Source organism: Equus quagga, chromosome 1 (genome assembly GCF_021613505.1).
Source record: "Equus quagga isolate Etosha38 chromosome 1, UCLA_HA_Equagga_1.0, whole genome shotgun sequence".
NCBI classification, from domain to species: Eukaryota; Metazoa; Chordata; class Mammalia; order Perissodactyla; family Equidae; genus Equus; species Equus quagga.
Window position 1 is genome coordinate 88899083 of NC_060267.1, and position 19093 is coordinate 88918175.

The 19093-nt window shown below is 55.6% G+C and overlaps 1 protein-coding gene across 4 annotated transcripts; it reads left to right on the forward strand.

Annotated features, from left to right (window-relative positions):
- Nucleotides 1–329: 329 nt before the first annotated feature.
- Nucleotides 330–18955, forward strand: FPGS (folylpolyglutamate synthase). Of its 4 annotated transcripts, XM_046665151.1 has the most exons (16): nt 330–431; nt 536–745; nt 10979–11107; nt 11192–11245; nt 11330–11394; nt 13107–13221; nt 13335–13415; nt 13543–13604; nt 13699–13801; nt 14115–14192; nt 14448–14595; nt 14712–14801; nt 15767–15917; nt 16142–16217; nt 16916–16982; nt 17836–18955. In XM_046665151.1, exons 1-16 carry the CDS (start codon nt 345–347, stop codon nt 18243–18245), a joined length of 1926 nt encoding a protein of 641 aa, XP_046521107.1. In that variant the 5' UTR covers nt 330–344; the 3' UTR covers nt 18246–18955. The 4 variants fall into 4 exon arrangements, with proteins under 4 accessions (XP_046521107.1, XP_046521102.1, XP_046521116.1 ...); XM_046665146.1 differs by having other exon boundaries at nt 13126–13221; nt 13335–13604; XM_046665169.1 differs by lacking the exons at nt 330–431; nt 536–745 and adding an exon at nt 8312–9795.
- The last annotated feature ends 138 nt before the right edge of the window (nt 18956–19093 follow it).

A 19093-nucleotide genomic window follows, 5' to 3' on the forward strand; every position in this document is an offset into this window, starting at 1 on the left:
TGGGTCCGTGACCTGGTCTCTTTATGACCAAATGATTTGGTGAAACACAGCCCTTCCCCTCAGCATGCTCCTTTGACTCGTAGGTCAAGGGCGCCTCTGTGTCCTGCCCCGGCTCCCCAGGGCTCCCAGCCTGGGAGGGCCATGACTGCAAGGGGAGATGGGCTGTGATAAGGGGGCTGGGAGAGAGGCCAGACGAAGCCAGCCCCGCTCTGCAGGAAGCCCAGCCCAAGGTCTGAAAGTCTCCCAAGTCCTTGTCCGTCCCCTGTCCCCATCCCTTCCCACCCCCCCACCAGCACCCTGCCTGCCGGCTTACCTTTAACCTGCGCCCAGTTGTTATTTAACTCATGGGAGATTCTGACCCGTCCTGCATTCCTGACAGCCGCCAGAGAGGCCCCTGGGCAGATCCTGGGATGAGAGCAGGAAGCTATCAGGTAAGACCTTCCCCCCTGCATGCTGGGGGCCCCCCAAGGGCCACAGGAGGGGAGAAGACAAGGTTTGAGAATCCCCCCAACTCCCCCTCCTCTCTCTGGCCCAGCTGGAGCGCAGGCAGAGGGGCCTCAGCAGAGGTGTCCACGCCTGTGAAGCACTTTGTGCCCCACCTGGTTGGAGAGCGGGGAGCCCGGGGATGAAGGATGCCAGGGCCCTGGCTACCTCGTGGCTCGTGGCTGAGAGGTGGTGGGAAGCAACCATGGAGAGGCCTGGCCCATCCGGGCATCCTTTCTCGGCTAAAACTGCCTCCTTCCAGGTAGGAGAACGCTGTGACCTTGGGCAGGTGGCCTGCATCTCTAAGCCTTGGTTTCTTTCTTTTGTATCTGGGGTGCCGATATCCCTCAGGGGCTCCAAGGCCATCAGCAATGATCATAACCCCATACTTTATAGGGCCCAAGGGGAAAACCTTGTCACCGGTAAATCTAGTTCTAAAGGCCTGGGGTGGTCAGGCCCTGGCCCCCCTTCCGGTGGACCTCACAGCCCCACTGTCCACCGGGCTGGAGGCTCCACAGAAGCCCCCATCCAGTGTGGCTGGGGGGCGGCTCTTGGGGAGGGGTCTCTAGAGGAGAACCGTGGCAGGCGTGGGAGGTGGCAGCGGCCGCCTGAGAGCCGGTACGCGCAGACTGGATTTCATCCGATTTAACCCTCAGGACTGCTCTGTGGGGAAGGGCTGTTGGCCCCATTTAAAGAATAATGATGACGATGATGCCACGTTGATGGAGGGCTTACTCCTGCTTGGCTCTGTGCCCACCGTTCTCTGCATTTTATGGGTCCGAGATCATTATTATCTGCATTTTATAGATCTGGAAGGTGCGGTTAAGGGCAGTTAAAAGCTTAGCCCGTTAAAGATTCCTAACCTCGCTCTGAACTCTGGGCCCAGCCCTCTGAGGCGGCACAGTTGTGACCCCGCTTTACAGATAAGGCGGCAGGGCTCAGGGAGGTGAGGAGAGGGGCCGAGGGGCCAGCTGGGAAGCTGCAGAGCCAGCCCCTGGCCTTCCAGCCTGGCTCCGGCGGAGACTGGCTAGAGCTGGGGCTGGGAACCTGGGCTGGCTGTAAGCACATGGTGAGGAGGTCTAGGTTCCTGGACGCTAGACAAGTCGCCTAGCCTCCCCAGCCTCGGTGTCCCCCACTGATGGATGGGCGCCACGAGACACTGCCTCCCTCCATCTCGGGATTGCAGTCTGAAGCCCAGAAGAGAACTGTGAGGCTGCAGTGGCTCCCCCAGCCTTCCCTGAGGCTGCACACAAGGCCAGGCCATGCTCCCCCGACCCTCTCGGCAGACGGAACCTTCTGCCTGGCAGCAGAGGAGGGGTGGCCCCAGATGCCAGGGTTTGGGAGCAGTGGCCCCTTTAAGGTCATCCAGGCCCGTTCATTTTAGAGGCCAGGACCCTGGAGAGGCGGGGTGACTTGCCCAGAGTCACACAGTATGGGTCCCCTCCCCAGGGGAGAGAGAACCGAGGGCAGCACCCCAGGGCTGGGGCATGTTGGCATTTCACAGAGCTCCTCGCCGCGGCTCAGCCTCCCTCTGAGGTAAGAGCCAGCTCAAGGCCAGAGCCCCACTGACCAGATGACCAGGTCACCTCCCAGGGCACAGGGCAGGTGGGGGCAGGAGGCAGGAGTGGCCTGGGGTGGAGTCTGGGGCCTGGTGGTACAGACCCCTGTGAATGACTAAGCCACTTCCCCTAATAGGCCTTTCTTGCCTGCCCTGAGAAATGGGTCCCGGAACAGAACCTTCTTCGCGGGGTGGCAGTGAGGTTCAAATGCGACAGATGTGTGTAAGGGTCTCCACACAGCGCTGATGTCCAAAAAGAACTCACATTAACTATTATTTAAGAAAAGCCAAGTTACAAATGAAAAAAATTAGCCAGGGATTCCCAAGCTTGGTCGGAGGGGCTGAATCAGCAGCCACTGGAATCGAACGGAGCTGGGACCGAGCTGAACCCTTGCTCAGCCACTTGCCAGCTGGTGACCTTCGCAGCTGATTCCTCCCGTCCGGTCCTCAGTTTCTCATCTGTAAAATGGGCCCCTCACGGCGCCCAGCAAGGAGGAGGCTCAGTAAATCTGACGTTCCAGAGAGCAGGCGCAAAGACAATCGTGGCTGCAAAGTGAGATAACGAGTTGAAAAAAACTCACACACATTTTTTTCCCCTGAAAATCATTAAGACAGCTGCTCTCAGGTTTGAGCAGAGAAAGCCTCAGTCACCTCAAAGAGCGTTCGGGCCCCCGGGGAGCAGGCAGGCCCGAAGCCAGCCTGTCTGTGGCCGGGCCCACCACAAGGCCTCCAGCCACACACCTGGTCTCCTCTGAGGGCCCCTCTTGACCGTTAGTGGCGGACCCCAGGAACATCTGGGAGGCCACGCTGCTGGCCCCTTGCTGGGCCTCAGTGTCCGCAACTGCTGAACAAGAGGGTTGGTGCAGAAGAGCTCTGAGGCGGCGGCCACCCAGTGTGGCAGGAATCATTCATTCTTTCTCCCAATGATGCGTGTTCCCAGGGGAAAAATAAAACACAAATAGGCAAAGGGAAGAGAGAAATCACTCCACCTCAGCGCCCAGAGCTGATCACGGTTGCTCTAGGGAATAACTTCCAGGCTGTTTTCTAAATTATAATTCTTTTGACAAAGATGGGATCCCATCATCTATACGGTCTCACCAAGAGGTTTCTTCTCTTAGCAGTCTTCTTACATCGTGTTTCGTAACACTCTTGAACAAAAGTATTTATTTTGAAATGCTAATACAATCACGTGGTTCAAAATTCCAAAGGTACAAAAGGGCAGATGGTAAAGAGAATGTGGCGAGAAGCTGACAATTGAGCAGACTAGGAGTCCGTCATGGGAACTTTTGGGGAAAGACCGTTCCAGGCAGAGGGGACCACCAGTGCAAAGGCCCTGAGGCTCTGTCATGTATTCACTCTGTGTGACCTTTGGCTGGCCAAGTAACCACTCTGTGCCTCAGTTTCCCAACTGTATAATGAGGATAATCATCGTACTCCTAAAGCTGTTGTGAGGAGAATGAATACCTTTGATGCTGAGTGCTCCTAGGCGCGGACTTTCATGCAGGTGGGCCTGAGTTTGGCATATCTGAGGATCAGAGAGGAGGCCAGCAGGGCTGGGGGTGATGGTAAGAGACGGTAAGGTCAGAAGTTTTCATTCCCTAAGTGCAATGGGAATCCACTGGAGGCTTTTAAGCAGGAGAGAGACAAGGTCTGATTTTCTTTGAAAATGATGGAGGATGATTGTAGGGGTCAAGAGGAACAGGAGCAAGGAGACTATAGGGTAGACCAGCAGTGGAGGCCTGCACCACGGGGTGGCCTGGAGGGAAGGCAGTGGCTGCTGGAGAGGCTGTGGGGTAGCGTGGACAGGCCTGTGGGTGGGTGGGGTTTGGGAGGTGAGGGAGAGGGAAGCCCAGGGTGAGGCCCAGGTTTAGGCCTGAGCAGCTGAGCAGATGGGGGAGTGTCTTCCAAGCTGGGAAGGCCTGGGGAGAAGCAGGTTCCAGGGCAGAGACGCAAGAACACGCGTGTCATGGATCTGACAAGTTGAAGACGCCTGTAGATCTCACGGGGGGAGATCGCCAGGTGCTCATGGTGGTAGCTCATCGAAGAGGGACCTCTGAAAATCACACGTCATCACAGACCTGGAGCAGGAGACCCCCTCAGAGAGAGAGGCGTGAGCCCAGGGCCCCTCAACGTGAAGACGTCAGAGGGGAGCAGGTCCAGGCAGCAGGTGCACCCAGCACGGAAGGAGGAGAACCGGGGAGGGAGATATCCAGGTGGCACAGAGAACAAAGGGTTTCAGGAAGAGGACGTCATCACCGAGATGGAGGGGGAGCAGCTAGCGCGTGGGTCTCCGAGCACAGCTCCAGGTGTTTCCTCAGGGTCACTTTTAGAAGTGGAATTGTAGGGCGAAAGGGAAGCCCATTTCTAAAGCCCAATTTCCCTCCTAATAAACTAAATCCGTTAACACCTTAGTAGCCAGAGTCAGGGCGAAGATCAGGAGAGGCTGCCTCACCGAGGATAGGGAATTCTGTCTAAGGCACGTTTTCTTCTCCCCCATTACAGAAAAATGTTTCCTTCTAGGTCACCGGATGTAAATAGATATTCAGAGGTGGAGAGGGTCAGAACCCCGGTGGGGCCATGAGAAATGTACCCTCCCTTCTGAATGCGAGGCTTCTGCACAAACCTGCCGATGAGCTTGAACCTCCCCTGGCCTCCACAGAACCCTGGCTGGGGCAGGGAAGGGGCACCTGGAGCCCTCTAGTCCAGGCTCTCTGGAGTGTGGAGGCCTTGAGACACTTGTCCTCATCCAGATCCCACTAGACATCCCCAGAAATTATGAAATCATTTCAACCCTCACCCTACTAGCTAAGGAGGAGACTGAGAGTCAGACAGGATCAGAGACGGGGAGCAGATTGGCCAAGGACACACAGCGCATGGACAGCAGAGAGCCAGGGTGACCAGAGAGGAAGTGGTGAGTAGCGGCAGATTTAAAAGTCAGCAAATTGGGGTTTGAATCTTGGTTCTGCCACATGTTGGCTGTGTCACCCTGGGTGAGCTGCTTACCCTCTGCGAGCCTCCCTTTTGCCCCCTGTAAAATGGGGATAATCTCTAATTCACATAATTGGCGTGAGGATGAAGAGATCACAATGCCAAGTACAGGGATAGATGCTTAATAAATGTTAGCTAAAAGCAGTCCACCCAAAAAAGCAAAGAAAAACACAAGGAAGGTGTTTCAGGCAGAGGGAAATATGAGCAAAGGTTCAGAGGTGGGAGAGGCCAAGGCCGGTTCCTGACATCCTTCCCAGCTGCAGGGAGAGTGCCCTGAAGTGGTGGATGAGGCAGGAAGTGGCCAGGGGCCTGGCCACAGGGGGCTGGCGGGCTTTATTAATCCTGAGGACATGGTGGGGCAAGAGAGGGGGCAGTGACTCAGGCAGACCTGAGTTTAGAAAGCCCGCCCTGGGGCCTAGCATGGTGTCTTTGCTGACTTGCTGTGTGATCCCAAGCTGTCTCTGTCCCTCTCTGGGCCTCAGTCTCCTGCCTCTACAGCAGTGAGGGTGGCTCTGATCAGGGTTTGCAAATACGTATATTCCTTTGTGTGTTTCCTTCTTTACTGCCCTCTCCTTCCTTGGACAGGGTGCTCCCTGAGCAGAACTTTGTCATTTGTTCTCCACAGTGTCCCCAGAACCCAGTGTCCCCAGCACCCAGCCCAGGTCTGGCACAGAGACAATTTCTCATCAAATGAATGAGTGAGTGAATGGATGGATGAATGACATCCCTTCCCTTTGGGAGGGCGGAATCCCTCGGCCCCTCACTCACCGTCCTCACACATCTGCAGATCTGCCTTCAGTGCGTGCACGCTGGCCCACCTGCCAGTTTTCCTTCATTCTTGTCTTTTTTCTTTCTGTCCAGACAGAAACAATAGCTTTATTTCTATTGTTCTTCCTGGAGAAGGAGAATGCCTTCGTGGTGTCACCGAAAGGCCAACAGTGGTTCTCCAGGTGTGCAATGAAGGTGCCTCTGATTTTCTCTTTTACATGTTTCTCTATTTCCTTTTACGAACATCTGTGACTTTTCAAATAAAAAGCAATGATACAAAGGAGGTGAGTAGACCATAAAGGAAATAGAAATGGCTTTTAAACATAAACTGCTCAGCTTCCTTCAAATAAAATAAATGCAAATGATAACTACCCTGAGAATCCATTTTTCCACCTTTGCAACTGGCAAGAATCCGAGTTGGCTAACTGCCTGTGTTGGCGAGGAAACGCCTGGCTGATGCCCTGCGGGGGTGGAAACAGGCCCTGCCCCTCTGGGGGATGATGTGGCAATATGTATGAAAGTGTCAAATGCAAATTGCCTTTGACCTGGCAGTTGTGCCTCTTGGAATTTATCCACCAGACAGGCTCCCTCATGCAAGAAATGATCAAGGGAAAATGTTGCCCAATGCAACACCGCTTGTGATGGCAAAATATTGGAAACCTAAACATCCATTGGTAGGAGACTGGCCACGTACACAGTAGTACTTCCACACCAAAGAGAACCGCGAGGTTTCAAAAAAACAAATTAGCCAATGGGCAGCTCTTATGTACTGACACAGTCTAGAGCAAGGTCCAGGATATAAACATATGTGGAAAAAGCACAATACAGAATCGTGTACGTGGTCTGTCACTATCTTTGAGTAAAAAGGTAAATCTATGTATATTTGTATATGCTCGTAAATATCTCTGGAAAGGTCACAGGAAACATAACTTTGATTACTTTTAGGGGAGGGTAATTGGGATGCTGGGACCAGGGGTGGGAGGAAAGGTTTTCACTGTAAACCTTTTAGTACCTCTGGTTACTTGAATGATATGATGTATCATTCATCCAAAAAAGATTAGAATTTAAAAACAAAATAAAAAGTAAGGGAGAGTCTGAATAAGGAAAAGAAGATAAATCTATTTTACTCCTTCCCCCCACCGAACCTTAAATGTGTGACTACAAATTTCCTGGTGTCACTGGCTATGAAAATTGTCCTCGGAGACCGTGGAGGAAGCAGAAGTCCAGGGAACAGGTGACCTGCCCAAGGCCACTGGGGTGGCTTTGCCCAGGCACAAGTCACCACTTACAATTTCCTGCACAACTGGGATGATACCAGATAGGATCCCTGGAATTTTCTGTGCCGTTCCTTGCCTTCCGCATCTATTCTAGAGAAGCCCTGTAACAGGCCAGAGGGGAGGACTGACACGGACTGCTTTGCTCGGAGCAAAAGGAAAGAAATCAGTTAAGATTCAGGGATGTAGGCAACTTGGGTTTTCCACCTTACACCAGAGGAGGGGGTCTCCCTCCTGGGATCTCATTCTTGGAGGACCGGCCCAGAGCTGCATGGCCCCTGTTACATCTGAATCAACTGAGGTCACCAATGTAGATGGAGAAAAAATACTTGCCATATAGGGGACAGAACTGAGCAGTAACAACTATGACACCCGAGGTGGTTTTACAGTTTTCAAGAAGGGGGCAAACAGACACTAGAAAAATGGGCCAAGGATGAGTGAGGCAGTTTGTGGAAATAAATGATAGGAAGATGCTCAAGCACACCGCCACCGGGAGGACGCAGAGTAAGCACGAGAAGGTCCTCTACCTCCCATTCTGGGAAGGGGTGCTCTCCTCACACACAGCTGGTGGGATGCAAAGTTCACAGTGTTGGGGGAAAGGAATACAGACACCCCTGGACCCTTCTGTGCGATCTCACCTGCAGAAATAAAAGCCCCTGGCGTGCATTCCTTCCATAGCGGCAAAACACTGAACGTAGCGTATGCCCTTCAGCAGCCAGGAGGGGACGCATTGCGGTACTGCCACTGCCCCTGAGTTAGCAGCACCGCGTCCCCCACGGGGAGGGGCAGGAGGGAGGTACAGAGGCTAGGAATACGGACTCAGGGACTGGAGTTCAAATCTTGATTTTTGTGACTTGGGCATGTCCTTTTGCTCCTTTGTGTCTCAGTTTCCTTACCTGTGAAGGATGACAATATTAGTACCTGTTTCATAGGGTTGCGATGATTAAGTGAGCAACTATGTGCAAAGTGTTTAGAACAGTGTCTGGCCCAGAGAAGTGCTACTTAACTGTTTGCTAAAGAAATGTCATAGAGGGATCTCTATAAGCTTATTGGTGAGTAAGAAAATTAAGATGCAGAAAATACTGTCATCTGCAACGACAAGGCCCTTTGGATGTCTAGATGTATCTGTGATTTCATGGGCATAGAAAACTGTGGGACACATGCCTGGCAGTCAATAAGGGTTACCAAAGGAGGAAAAATAAAAACATTTAGAGCTTCGTTATGATCATTTTTTTTTTGCAGTTATTAAATTATAAACATGTAAGTGTATAGAGGAAGTTTCGGTGATTTAAAAAAAAGAGGGAACCAAGAGCGGGAAGGACATCTCTATCCCCCACAGCGGTGGGGTGGGACACCCCATCAGTGATGGGAGGAGCTGAAGTCCAGCAGTGATGGATTCTTCTCAACACATTTGCTTATTTCAAAATCAAACAATCTCTGATGAACATTTACCCCCAATGCCTGCAGGAAAGAGGGAGGGAGGGACAGAAACCCCATCAGTTGTTTGAAAGATTGCCTTTATCTTCCCTCGAGGGTTCTTTGCAGCGACTTCCCCCCTCTTCCCAGCACACACGACTTTCTGGACCTCAGCGGTAAAAAGGGAATCTCTATGCTGCTTTTTCTGTGCTAGCAGTTGGGGCCAAGAAGGTCATAGACAGGAAAAAGTTCTGAAAACTCCAGGAAAAATGGAGGTCCTCCTCACCCACAGGTAGCATAGATTACTGCCCCCTCCCCAGCTGGCTCTCCAATCAATTCTCCACACAGCAAATCTTCCAAGGGGCAACTCTGATCTTGTCATCCCTCTTGAAAACCATTTTATTGTCATCCAAATTTAATTCAATTTTTTTTTTTTTTTTAAATCAGGCTACCAGGTCCTGCTGGATCTGGCATCCTGGCACTCCAGGACAACCAGGCCCAAGCAGGTGGAAATGCAGTTCTCTCGCCGTGCCTAGTTCCTTCTCTCTGTCCAATCTTTTGCTTTTCATATATTGTTTCTGCCCTTTGCCTGGAAACCTCTCCTCCCATCCCCAAGGCCTCAGCCAAGATGTCGCTTCTCCCAGGAAGCCTTCCCAGGCTGCCCAAGTGCCTGGTTTGGGGTCTATTGCCCAGCAATCGGACTGCCAATTCGTGAGGGCGGAGGCTGCATCTCCACAGCCTGCGGTCTTTGCCTTGAGTCGGGATATTTCGGGGCCGAGATTCAGTGACCTCCATAAGGTGTCTGGTGTCCGTCATTCTATCCCGGCTCGGAGCTGATTCTGGCCCGGAGCAGAGGTTGAGGGTTGCTGACTGGGACTGGCTATTTTTGGGGGCGCGGCCGGGTCCTTGGGAGGAGGATGACGCCAGGAGTGCGTGTTCCTCTAAAGCAGAGGACGCCCCGAGGAGCGTGCCCCTCAAAAACATGGGCGAAGCCCTCCGCCGGGCCCAGACTTGCCCCTCACAAGGATGGCTTCCCGCGGATTCTTATTGGTCCCGGTGGGCTTCTTAGGTGGCGCTGATTGGCGGGAGGCGGGGGCGCGTCGGGGCGGGGCGCGTCGGGGCGGGACCTCTCCGGCCCGGACTTAGCGTAGCTACGCCCGCGCCGCGACTATGTCGCGGGCACGCAGCCACTTGCGCTCGGCTTTCCTCCTGGCTGCGGTTTCTCCGCTCAGTGCAACGACCCGCTTCGGCGCGCGACGAGGGTTGAGCGCGTGGCCCGCGCCGCAGGAGCCCGGCATGGAGTATCAGGTATCCGGCGGGCTGTCGCGCGATGACACGTGGGCCGGGCCTGAGCCACACAGCATCCGGGCTTCGCCAGCTGAGAGGGGATCCGGAGCCTGGGACTGGGGGACTCGGGGGGCGGGGACTTCCTGCAGTCCGAGGGTGGGGACAGGGACCAGGAAGTTGGGCTCAGGCTGGGGGATCTGGGAATTCTGAGGCTGAAGTGTCCCGCGTTACAGAGTGGGAAGGGGCGCCCGGTGACAGGACCAAGAGGTCCAGTGGCTCAGCTGGAGTTCTGGAGTTTCAGTGTCTCCGGAGTCGGAACCAGCAGTTGGGACGTAGGGATGGGAGAGGAAAGGGACTCAGCAGTTCAGACTTGAGAGATCCAGGGGTGTAGATCTGGGGTTGGAGTCTCCAGGATTCAGGAGATAGAGATCCAAGTGCCTGGAATTAGGGGGCAGGCGGGAATCGGGGGAAGTGGGGGAGGCAAGAATCTGGAAAACAGAAAGTTTCCTCCTGGCTCTGTGCCTGAGGACAGTTGCCAGAGACCAGAACCTGATGCCAGCCAGGCAGGTGATACCAGTTTGATGTGAGTGGGGCCTCCAACCAGCTATTGAGCCTCCGAGGTGAAATAAACAGCACCCCCACCCTCACTCCCACTGTGTTCTCTCCTGAGGCTGTACTTACCTGCCTTCCTGGCTGGGTGACCCCGGGCACACCCTTCCTCCTTCCCGGCCTCCTTCTCTGCCTTATCTGGTTGCTCCAGGCAGCTCTTCTCTGGGTCAGAATATGGAGCCCCAATCCTCAGGTTGGGCATGGAAGCCTCCAGGAATTCCTAGTTCTAATTCCTCCAGTTCTAAGACCCCAGGCTTCTGTGGTTCTCACCCCAGTAGGGGCCCGATATAGTGGTGGACCCCACTGGAGGGAATGAAGGCAGAGGCCCTGGGAAGCCCAAACAGGAAGCAAGGCGAGTCCTGTTAGTCATGCTCCTGCTTTGCCTGGCACTCCCTGGGTAGGGCTGAACTGCCCCAGGCTGCCATCTCTGCCAGAGTTGGAAAGATGCCACTTCTTTCTCACCGGTGCCTAACCTCTAGGCTGGGGCAACATGGCAGGCCTGGTGCCCTGGCCTGGCTACTGGTGCACTGCGTGCCTCTGTTCCTATGGACCCGTAGTAAGCTTTAACCTGCTACCCGGGGACTGTGCTTGCCAGGATGCTGTGCGCACACTCAACACCCTCCAGACCAACGCCAGCTACCTGGAGCAGGTGAAGCGCCAGCGGGGTGACCCTCAGACACAGCTGGAAGCCATGGAGCTGTTCTTGGCACGCAGTGGGCTACAGGTAAGGTGGGCGGGGCCTGTGACCACGGCCACTGCTATCTGTGAGTCCTGGGGCTGAGTTGGGGACCTTGTCTGTCTGTCCCAGTTGGAGGACTTGGACCAGCTGAACATCATTCATGTCACCGGGACCAAGGGGAAGGTGAGCAACAGGACCCAGGGGTAGGGTGTCCACGTGGTGGGGTGGTGGGGTGGGGCCTGCCCAGACAAGACCTTTTCTTTCTAGGGCTCCACCTGTGCCTTCACTGAACGAATCCTCCGAAGCTATGGCTTGAAGACCGGATTCTTTAGGTACTGTGGTGCAGAGGGATGAGGTGTCTCCTAGTTCTTTAGGGGGCTGTGGAACCAGCCAGCACCTCAGGGCCAGGCTCACCTCCTAGGAACTCAGCTGCATGTCTTTCTGCCCAGTATTTATTCATTCAACAAACATTTAATTAGCACTTACCATATTGGCCCAAGTTTATAGCACTCTTTAATTTTCATAATGAAAAAAAACTGAGGAGAGGGGCAGCAACTTAAATGTATAAACTAAATACCTAGATGGAATGGTCAGATATTTTTTTTTTTTTGAGGAAGATTAGCCCTGAGCTAACTGCTGCCAATCCTCCTCTTTTTGCTGAGGAAGACTGGGCCTGAGCTAACATCCGTGCCCATCTTCCTCTACTTTATATGTGGGACGCGTACCACAGCATGGCTTTTACTAAGTGGTGCCATGTCCGCACCTGGGATCCAAACCGGCGAACCCTGGTACGCCAAAGCGGAATGTGCGGACTTAACCGCTGCGCCACCGGGCCGGCCCCCAGATAATTTTTATTAACTTAAATTCCATATACAGTTTTTAAATCACATAGAAATATTTATCAGTTAGGTCATCTTTGCAATAAGGAGCAGAAAACCTGCCTTGTAAGGATTAACCAATAAGGGTAGTTTATAATGTCCATGTTCAGGCCTCCCGAGTGGGCAGAAGGAAGGGAGTCACGCTCTGCCAGTGCAGCTGCTGCTTTGCCCTCAAGGCAGCGCCCCCTCCTGGTTGCTCTCAGGCATCTAAACTCACCAGGGGACTGGAGGCTGGGGGTAGACACCGGTCCCTCCTCCTTGGGCTGTATGTGCCTCTCCTAAGCCTGTCACAGGTAGAGCAGTGGGATTAACGTGATGGCTAATTGCTCAGGATTCGGTCCTTAGGGTTGGGGCATTTAAGATTTTTGCCTCCTTTTATTTTACCAGTTCCATCAAGTGACCTCTGTAAGCATCTGAAACCAGCTGACTGAGGGCATTTCAGGCCAATATGTTTTCTCTAAACAGGTCTTTGTTCAAAATAAAGAAATGGAGAGGAAGAGTCATCATACGAGAGGGACTTTGAGGTTTCAAATATAAGCCAACACTCTCTTCTAAAATAATTTTTTGGTTAAAAACCCAGCCTTCGACTTGGGCCCCTGTGGCCTCGTGGGCCAGCCCAGGGAGGCAGCTTGAACATGGCAGCAGGGGCCTTGCCCTTGAGGGCTGCAAGACAGACATTAGCGGGGCAGAGGTTGGCAGGGTGGGAGATGGGGACAGCACAGCAGGCTGCTGGAGCCTGGAGAACATGCCTGACCAGCCCGGGAGGAGGGGTCCTTTGTCCTCCTTTCTGCAGGAGGGGCTATCTCAGCTGAGACCTGTGGAGCAAGCATGTGGTGGGGGGGAAGGGCAGGTGCCAGGGCTGGCGATAGAAAGGGGTTGGGGGGCTGGAGGAACTGAAAACAGTCCAGAGGGCTGAGGCGCAGGGAACTAGAGAGGGGCACGGGAGAGCTGAGGCACAGAGGCCAGTGGCATCAGCCCTGCGGGGGCCTGGGAGGCTGAGGTGAGGACTGGGACTCCTCTGAGGGCACGGGGAAGACACAGAAGCGTTTTCGCAGGGCAGCAACATGGTCAGGTTTGTCTTTCCAGAAGACAGGTCTGACTGTGGGCTGGGGGGAGGCCAGGAGGGCTCGGGAAGGGAGTCCTGATGACCCCAGGTCTCCCGGCAGCTCTCCCCACCTGGTGCAGGTGCGCGAGCGGATCCGCATCAATGGGCAGCCCATCAGCCCTGAGCTCTTCACCAACCACTTCTGGCGCCTCTACCACCGGCTGCAGGAGACCAAGGTGTCAGTGCAGGAGGGCTAGTGGGTGGCCAGGGTAGGGGGAGCTGCACATGCCAGGACCCCGTCTCCTCAGAGCAGAGCTGAAGGCAGCCTCTGACATGTTCCTGTCCACAGGATGGCAGCAGCTGTGTCTCCATGCCCGCCTACTTCCGCTTCCTCACGCTCATGGCCTTCCACATCTTCCTCCAAGAGAAGGTGTATGCCCACTGCCCGGAACCCTGTTTCTGAGGCCTTGGGGAGGGGAATTGCAGCAGGCCGAGGGGTTCCTGGGAGGCATCCAGGCACCCCTGTGCCCCCTGCCATGCCCTCTGGTCTTCTGCAGGTGGACCTGGCAGTGGTGGAGGTGGGCATCGGTGGGGCCTACGACTGCACCAACATCATCAGGTGAGGGCAGCTGCCTGGGGAGAGGGATGGTGGCCAGGAACCCAGGCGGCCTGGATGGGGGGGGGGGGCGTCATGGCTCTTTCGTCTTCCACAGGAAGCCTGTGGTGTGTGGGGTCTCCTCTCTTGGCCTCGACCACACCAGCCTTTTGGGGGACACGGTGGAGAAGATTGCATGGCAGAAAGGGGGCATCTTCAAGGTGACCAGGCAGCCCTGGGGAGGGGAGGTACATGGACAGCCTGGGCCTGGCCCTCAAGGCTCAGAGAAGTGGGGCTGAGGCAGGGTCAATTGTCTCCTGACTCAGGAGAAGTCTGGGCAGCAGTGGGGTCTGAATTCCTGTCTCGGTTCTTTGTGTGACTGGAGCAAGTTGAGCCCCTCTCTGGCCTTAGTCTCCCCATCAAGCGGTTCCCATAGGTCCTATGGGGGGAAGGCTAAGTGGGCCACCCAGACCCAGGGATGTGAGGGCCAGAAATGGGAGGCAGCCCCTGTCTGACTCTCCCTGTCCTCCACAGCGTGGTGTCCCTGCCTTCACCGTGCTTCAGCCTGATGGGCCCCTGGCAGTGCTGAGGGACCGTGCGCAGCAGATCTCAGTGAGTCTGATTAGATGTGCTGGGTCGGGGCGGCTGACTGGGGAGGCACTTTATCTTTTCGGGCCTCAGTTTGCTCATCTGTGCAGTGAGAGCCAGCTGCTCGTCCAGCCGGGGCACATCTCGGTTTTCTGAGCAGGGCTTGGAGGGTTCTGGTTGGTGGGGAAAGATGGAAGGGCTGACGGCATCAGGGAGGGCCCCCTGGCCAAGGTGGCAGCAGCAGCTCCCCTGCCCAGCTGCTGCCCATCTCCTCTGCAGTGTCCTCTCTACCTGTGCCCACCTCTGGAAGCCCTGGAGGAAGGGGGGCCACCGCTGACCCTTGGCCTGGAGGGAGAGCACCAGCGGTCCAATGCCGCCTTGGCCTTGCAGCTGGCCCGCTGCTGGCTGCAGCAAAAGGACCACCAGGGTAAGTGGGCAGGTGAGTGGGCGGGCAGGTGGGCAGGGGCATGTGGAGTCGGCTGCTGAGGGTTCTGAGCACACTCAGTCCCACACAGCCCTCCCTCCCCCTCCCTTGTCCCCCAGGCATCGGGGAGCTGAAGGCATCCCAGCCGAGTCTCCAGTGGCAGCTGCCCCTGGCACCCGTCTTCCAGCCCACGTCCCACATGCAGCACGGTGAGTTGGGCCTTTCCACCCAACCATTTCTTTCATTTTCCTGTTTGAGGAGTGGGGACAGTTTGAGGTGGGGCCCAAGAGAAAGGACTCCGAAGTCAGCAAGCTTCATGAACTCTCTCTGAGCCTCAGTTTCCCCACCTGCCAAATGAGATGATAGGACATACGGTAAGGTGTTGTCTCTAAGAGACTGAGCCAGAGCTTGGTGGGTGGGATGAAGCATCCAGCCAGTGGTAGCTGCCGTTACTGTCATCCTTATCATCATAAGACCATAATGTTCTTTTTTTTTTTTTTTTGAGGAAGATTAGCCCTGAGCTAACATCTACCAATCCTCCTCTTTTTGCTGAGGAAGATGGGCCCTGAGCTCACATCCGTGCCCATGTTTCTCTATTTTATATGTGGGATGCCTGCCACAGCATGGCTTGATGAATGGTGCTAGGTCTGCACCCAGGATCGGAACCTGCAAACCCTGGGCTGCCAAAGCGGAGCACACAAACTTAACCACTGTGCCATCGGGCCGGCCCTGACCATAATGTTCTTGAGGATGGTGATATTGTCAGGCTTCTTCCTTCCCCCAAAGCATTCAGCACATAGTAGGTGCCCATGGCTGTTAAACCCCCTCAGCAGATGGTTCCAGTGTGCCCACTGTGTGTCAGGTCCCGTGTCAGGGCCATGACACAGTCCTGGGGCCGGGTAGATCCTGGATCACGTCCCGGCACCGGTACTCGCTCTGTGACCTAATCTCTCTGAGCTAAGGGCTCCCCGTCTGTAACATGGGAAAAAGATAAAGTAGCAGCCCCCTCTCGGGGCTGCCTGGAAGATTCCACCAGATGAGGCAGCTGAAGAGCTTGCCCCAGCTTTGGGGGCGGGGGACGAGGGGTGCTTTCGAGTTGAGGACTGGGGTGGGAGCGGATCTGGGAGGGCTCCCTCTCGGCGGCCGCTGGAAGGCTGCCTTACCCCCTTCCCAGGGCTTCGGGACACGGAGTGGCCTGGCCGGACGCAGGTGCTGCGGCGCGGGCCGCTCACCTGGTACCTGGACGGCGCCCACACCGTCAGCAGCGTGCAGGCCTGCGTGCGCTGGTTCCGCCAGGCGCTGCGTGGCCGTGACACACCAGACGGGTGAGCTGGGTCGGAACTGGGCCAGAGGGGAGGGGCGGGGCCACGGGACTCTGACCCCGTCAGAACTGGGCCAGAGGAGAGGGGTGGGACGCTGGGACTGGGCGGGACTGGACCATAGTGGGGGGGGTGCGAGGGGCTGTTCCTGGAGGAAGGATGGGGCGGGGCCCGCGGAGACAGGGTGGGAGTTGCGGCTCTGTGACCCCCGCTCCTCGCCCCTCTCGCAGTGGGCCCGAGGTGCGTGTCTTGCTCTTCAACTCTACTGGGGACCGGGATCCCGCGGCCCTGCTGAAGCTGTTGCAGGTGAGGGGCTGCCCCGGGGGCGGGCGGCAGGCAGCCCAGCCCTGGTTCTGGCTGTGTGGACCCCACCTGTGCGTTCATCCTGAACCTCCGTTTCCTCAACTGTAAAATTACCCCCTCCCCTGAATTGTACTGAGGATTCGGTGTAAAAGCATCCGGGTGCGTGGGAAGCCTCGTCACAGGTCACTGCCCTCGTTCTCCATGCTGCCATGTTCAGTTTCAGGAGTCACTGGGCTCAAAGCCTGTAGGGGCCCTTCGCTGCTGGGGAAACTGAGGCTGCTCTAGGGGGTCAGGGCTGATGTGGCTCCTGGGGATCATCTCCCATTTCACAGACCCAGAGGCTGGGGTGGTTCTTCACATCCAGAGCTTCTCTCACTTGTGCAGACAAAGCCTTTTCCCCAGCCTGGATTTGGGGCCGCTCAGTAGCTGAGTGACCTTAAGCAAGTGCCCCCACCCCCAAGCCTCTGTTTCCCGCTCTGTACAGTGGGCCTTGCCTTTGCTGCCCACGCCACAGGTCGGGAGGGTATATTGAGGCAGAAAGGAGGCCACTGGAGTGCTGTGGCTGGGTTTATGCAGCGTGCCTCCAGTTCAGCCAGCGTGCGGGCCATTTCCAGAGATGGGCTTGGGGGTGCTGTGGGGAAGTCGGGGTGAGGGGCACCCTCTGAGGGTCTGACACCAAGCTCTTCCCCTTGGCCTTGTAGCCCTGCCAGTTTCACTATGCTGTTTTCTGCCCCAACCTGACAGAGGTGTCACCCACGGGCAACGAAGGTGAGAAGTGACAGGCATGGTCCCTGGGGGTGGGCAGGGGGCAGAGGACCCCGAGGAGGGCTCCTCTGTTGGTGACAGGGGCTTCTGAACTGGAGGTCGGGTGGGAGCGAGATTTGTTTTTCTGTATAGATGCCTTTAGGTACGTTTTGAATCTTGCACTCTGCGCCTGCAATACTAGCAAGAATTATTGGGGAAAACATTTTTCAAAATGCAAGTTAACAACCCACTGATGGTTCTTGAAATCAATTTAGTGGGTCTCAACCAGCATTTTTTATTTTAAACAAAATAGAATAGACTAGGAAATAGCAATGTGCCTTGCTTGAAGTGAGGATGGCTACTGTTTTATGAAGATTCTGTTCCAGACACATATATATACACGTATGTGAGTACTGGGTTGCCATTGTAAAATGTATTTTTTACTGTGGGTCATATTGAAAAAAAATTGAAATAGGGGCTGGCCCTGTGGCCTAGTGGTTAAGGTCGGTGCACTCCGCTTTGGCAGCCCAGGTTCGGTTCCCAGGCATGGACCTACACCACTCATTGGTGGCCACGCTGTGGTAGTGACCCACATACAAAATAGAGGAAGATTGGCACAGATATTAGCTCAGGGTGAATCTTTTTCACCAAAAAAAAAAAAGTGTTGTCAAAAATACCTGGCTCTGCTTCTCACCTGCTGTGTGACAGTGGGCATGTCACTGAACCTTTCTGAGCCTCCTTTCCTCACAGCATGAGTTGTAAGGACTGATGATGCATATAAAGGGCCTGGCATTAAGCAGGTGCTCACAGCATGCCTGCCCCTCTCCAACCCCACTCCCACCCCTGTCACTGAAGTGCCTGTCCCTGTGCCCCGCAGACCAGCAGAACTTCACAGTGACACTGGACCAGGTGCTGCTCCGCTGCCTCACACACCAGCAGCACTGGAGCCGCCTGGACAAGGAGCAGGCCAGCCCGAACCTCTGGAACAGCCCCGGCCCGGAGCCTGGTGGGCCCGCGTCCTTGCTGCTGGCACCCTGCCTGCCCCACCCCGTCAGCACCAGCTCCCTTGTCTTCAGCTGCATCTCCCACGCCTTGCAGTGGATCAGCCAAGGCCGGGACCCTGTCTTTCAGCCACCCAGTCCCCCACGGGGCCTCCTCGCCCACCCCGTGGCAGGCAGCGGGGCCAGTGTACTGCGGGAGGCTGCTGCCATCCACGTGCTGGTCACAGGCAGCCTGCACCTGGTCGGGGGTGTCCTGAAGCTGCTGGAGCCCTCCCTGTCCCAGTAGCCGAGGCAGTGGGGTTGGAGGTGGGGCCTCCCACGCCTGCCCTGTGTCTCTCCACGAACTCCTGTATTAAGTGCCTTCTGTTTCCTGCTTTCCTGATTCTGTCTAGACTGGTCCAGGGACCTGGGCTCTGGGCGGTGGAATAGAGGGCTGGAGGTGGGAGGCTGAGATTGGACATCCTGTCTCTGAGCCTGGGGTGCCTTTGGCCTCTCCTCCCTTCCCTGTCGTAGCAGGCCTGATGATCCAGCCTGTCTCCCTCCCACCCCGCCTGCTTCGGGCCAGCTTCTTGTGTGAGCTGCCTGGCTGGGCCTGGGATCCTGCCAGGTGCTGGTTGATAGGTTTTCTCCTCCCAGTGGCCTTCCGGGAAAAAAAAGGGCCCTTGCTTGGGGCTCTCTGGGGACAGAGGGCGGCTAGAGTCAATTAAAGCCTTTAATTTTTTTAAAAAAAGAAAAGGCAAAACATTTGATTGACTCGACCTCTGGCTCCCTCAGCAGACCATAGGGGGATGGGGGCTGCAGCTGCTACAGGAACTGGATTGTGTCGGCGCTGGGGCTGGGTGGCCTGGAACAAGGCCCTCCCCCCCTCCCTCCCTCTGAGCCTCGGGCTGCCTGTCTCTGACATGAGAAGACTGGACTGCGGTCCGTTGACCACAGGCCAGGCACTGTTTTGCAGACCTCCTTGCAGAGACCTCATGATGGAGGATTATCTTACCCATTTTACAGATGAGAGAACTGGCTGGCTTGCAGAAGCCATGGGACTGCCCATGGTCACACAGTCAATAAGTGGCAGGTCCAGGATTGCAACCCAGGATTGTCACCCCCCACCCGTTTTAGCTGCCCTTCCCCCTCTCC

Bases quoted from the DNA above. Each gene is read 5' to 3' on its own strand.
- FPGS (XM_046665146.1), top strand. From the start codon at position 345: ATGGGAGATTCTGACCCGTCCTGCATTCCTGACAGCCGCCAGAGAGGC. The intron at 11,246-11,329 runs GTGAGCAACAGG...TTTTCTTTCTAG, and splicing joins TCACCGGGACCAAGGGGAAG to GGCTCCACCTGTGCCTTCAC. The intron at 13,222-13,334 runs GTGTCAGTGCAG...TCCTGTCCACAG, and splicing joins ACCGGCTGCAGGAGACCAAG to GATGGCAGCAGCTGTGTCTC.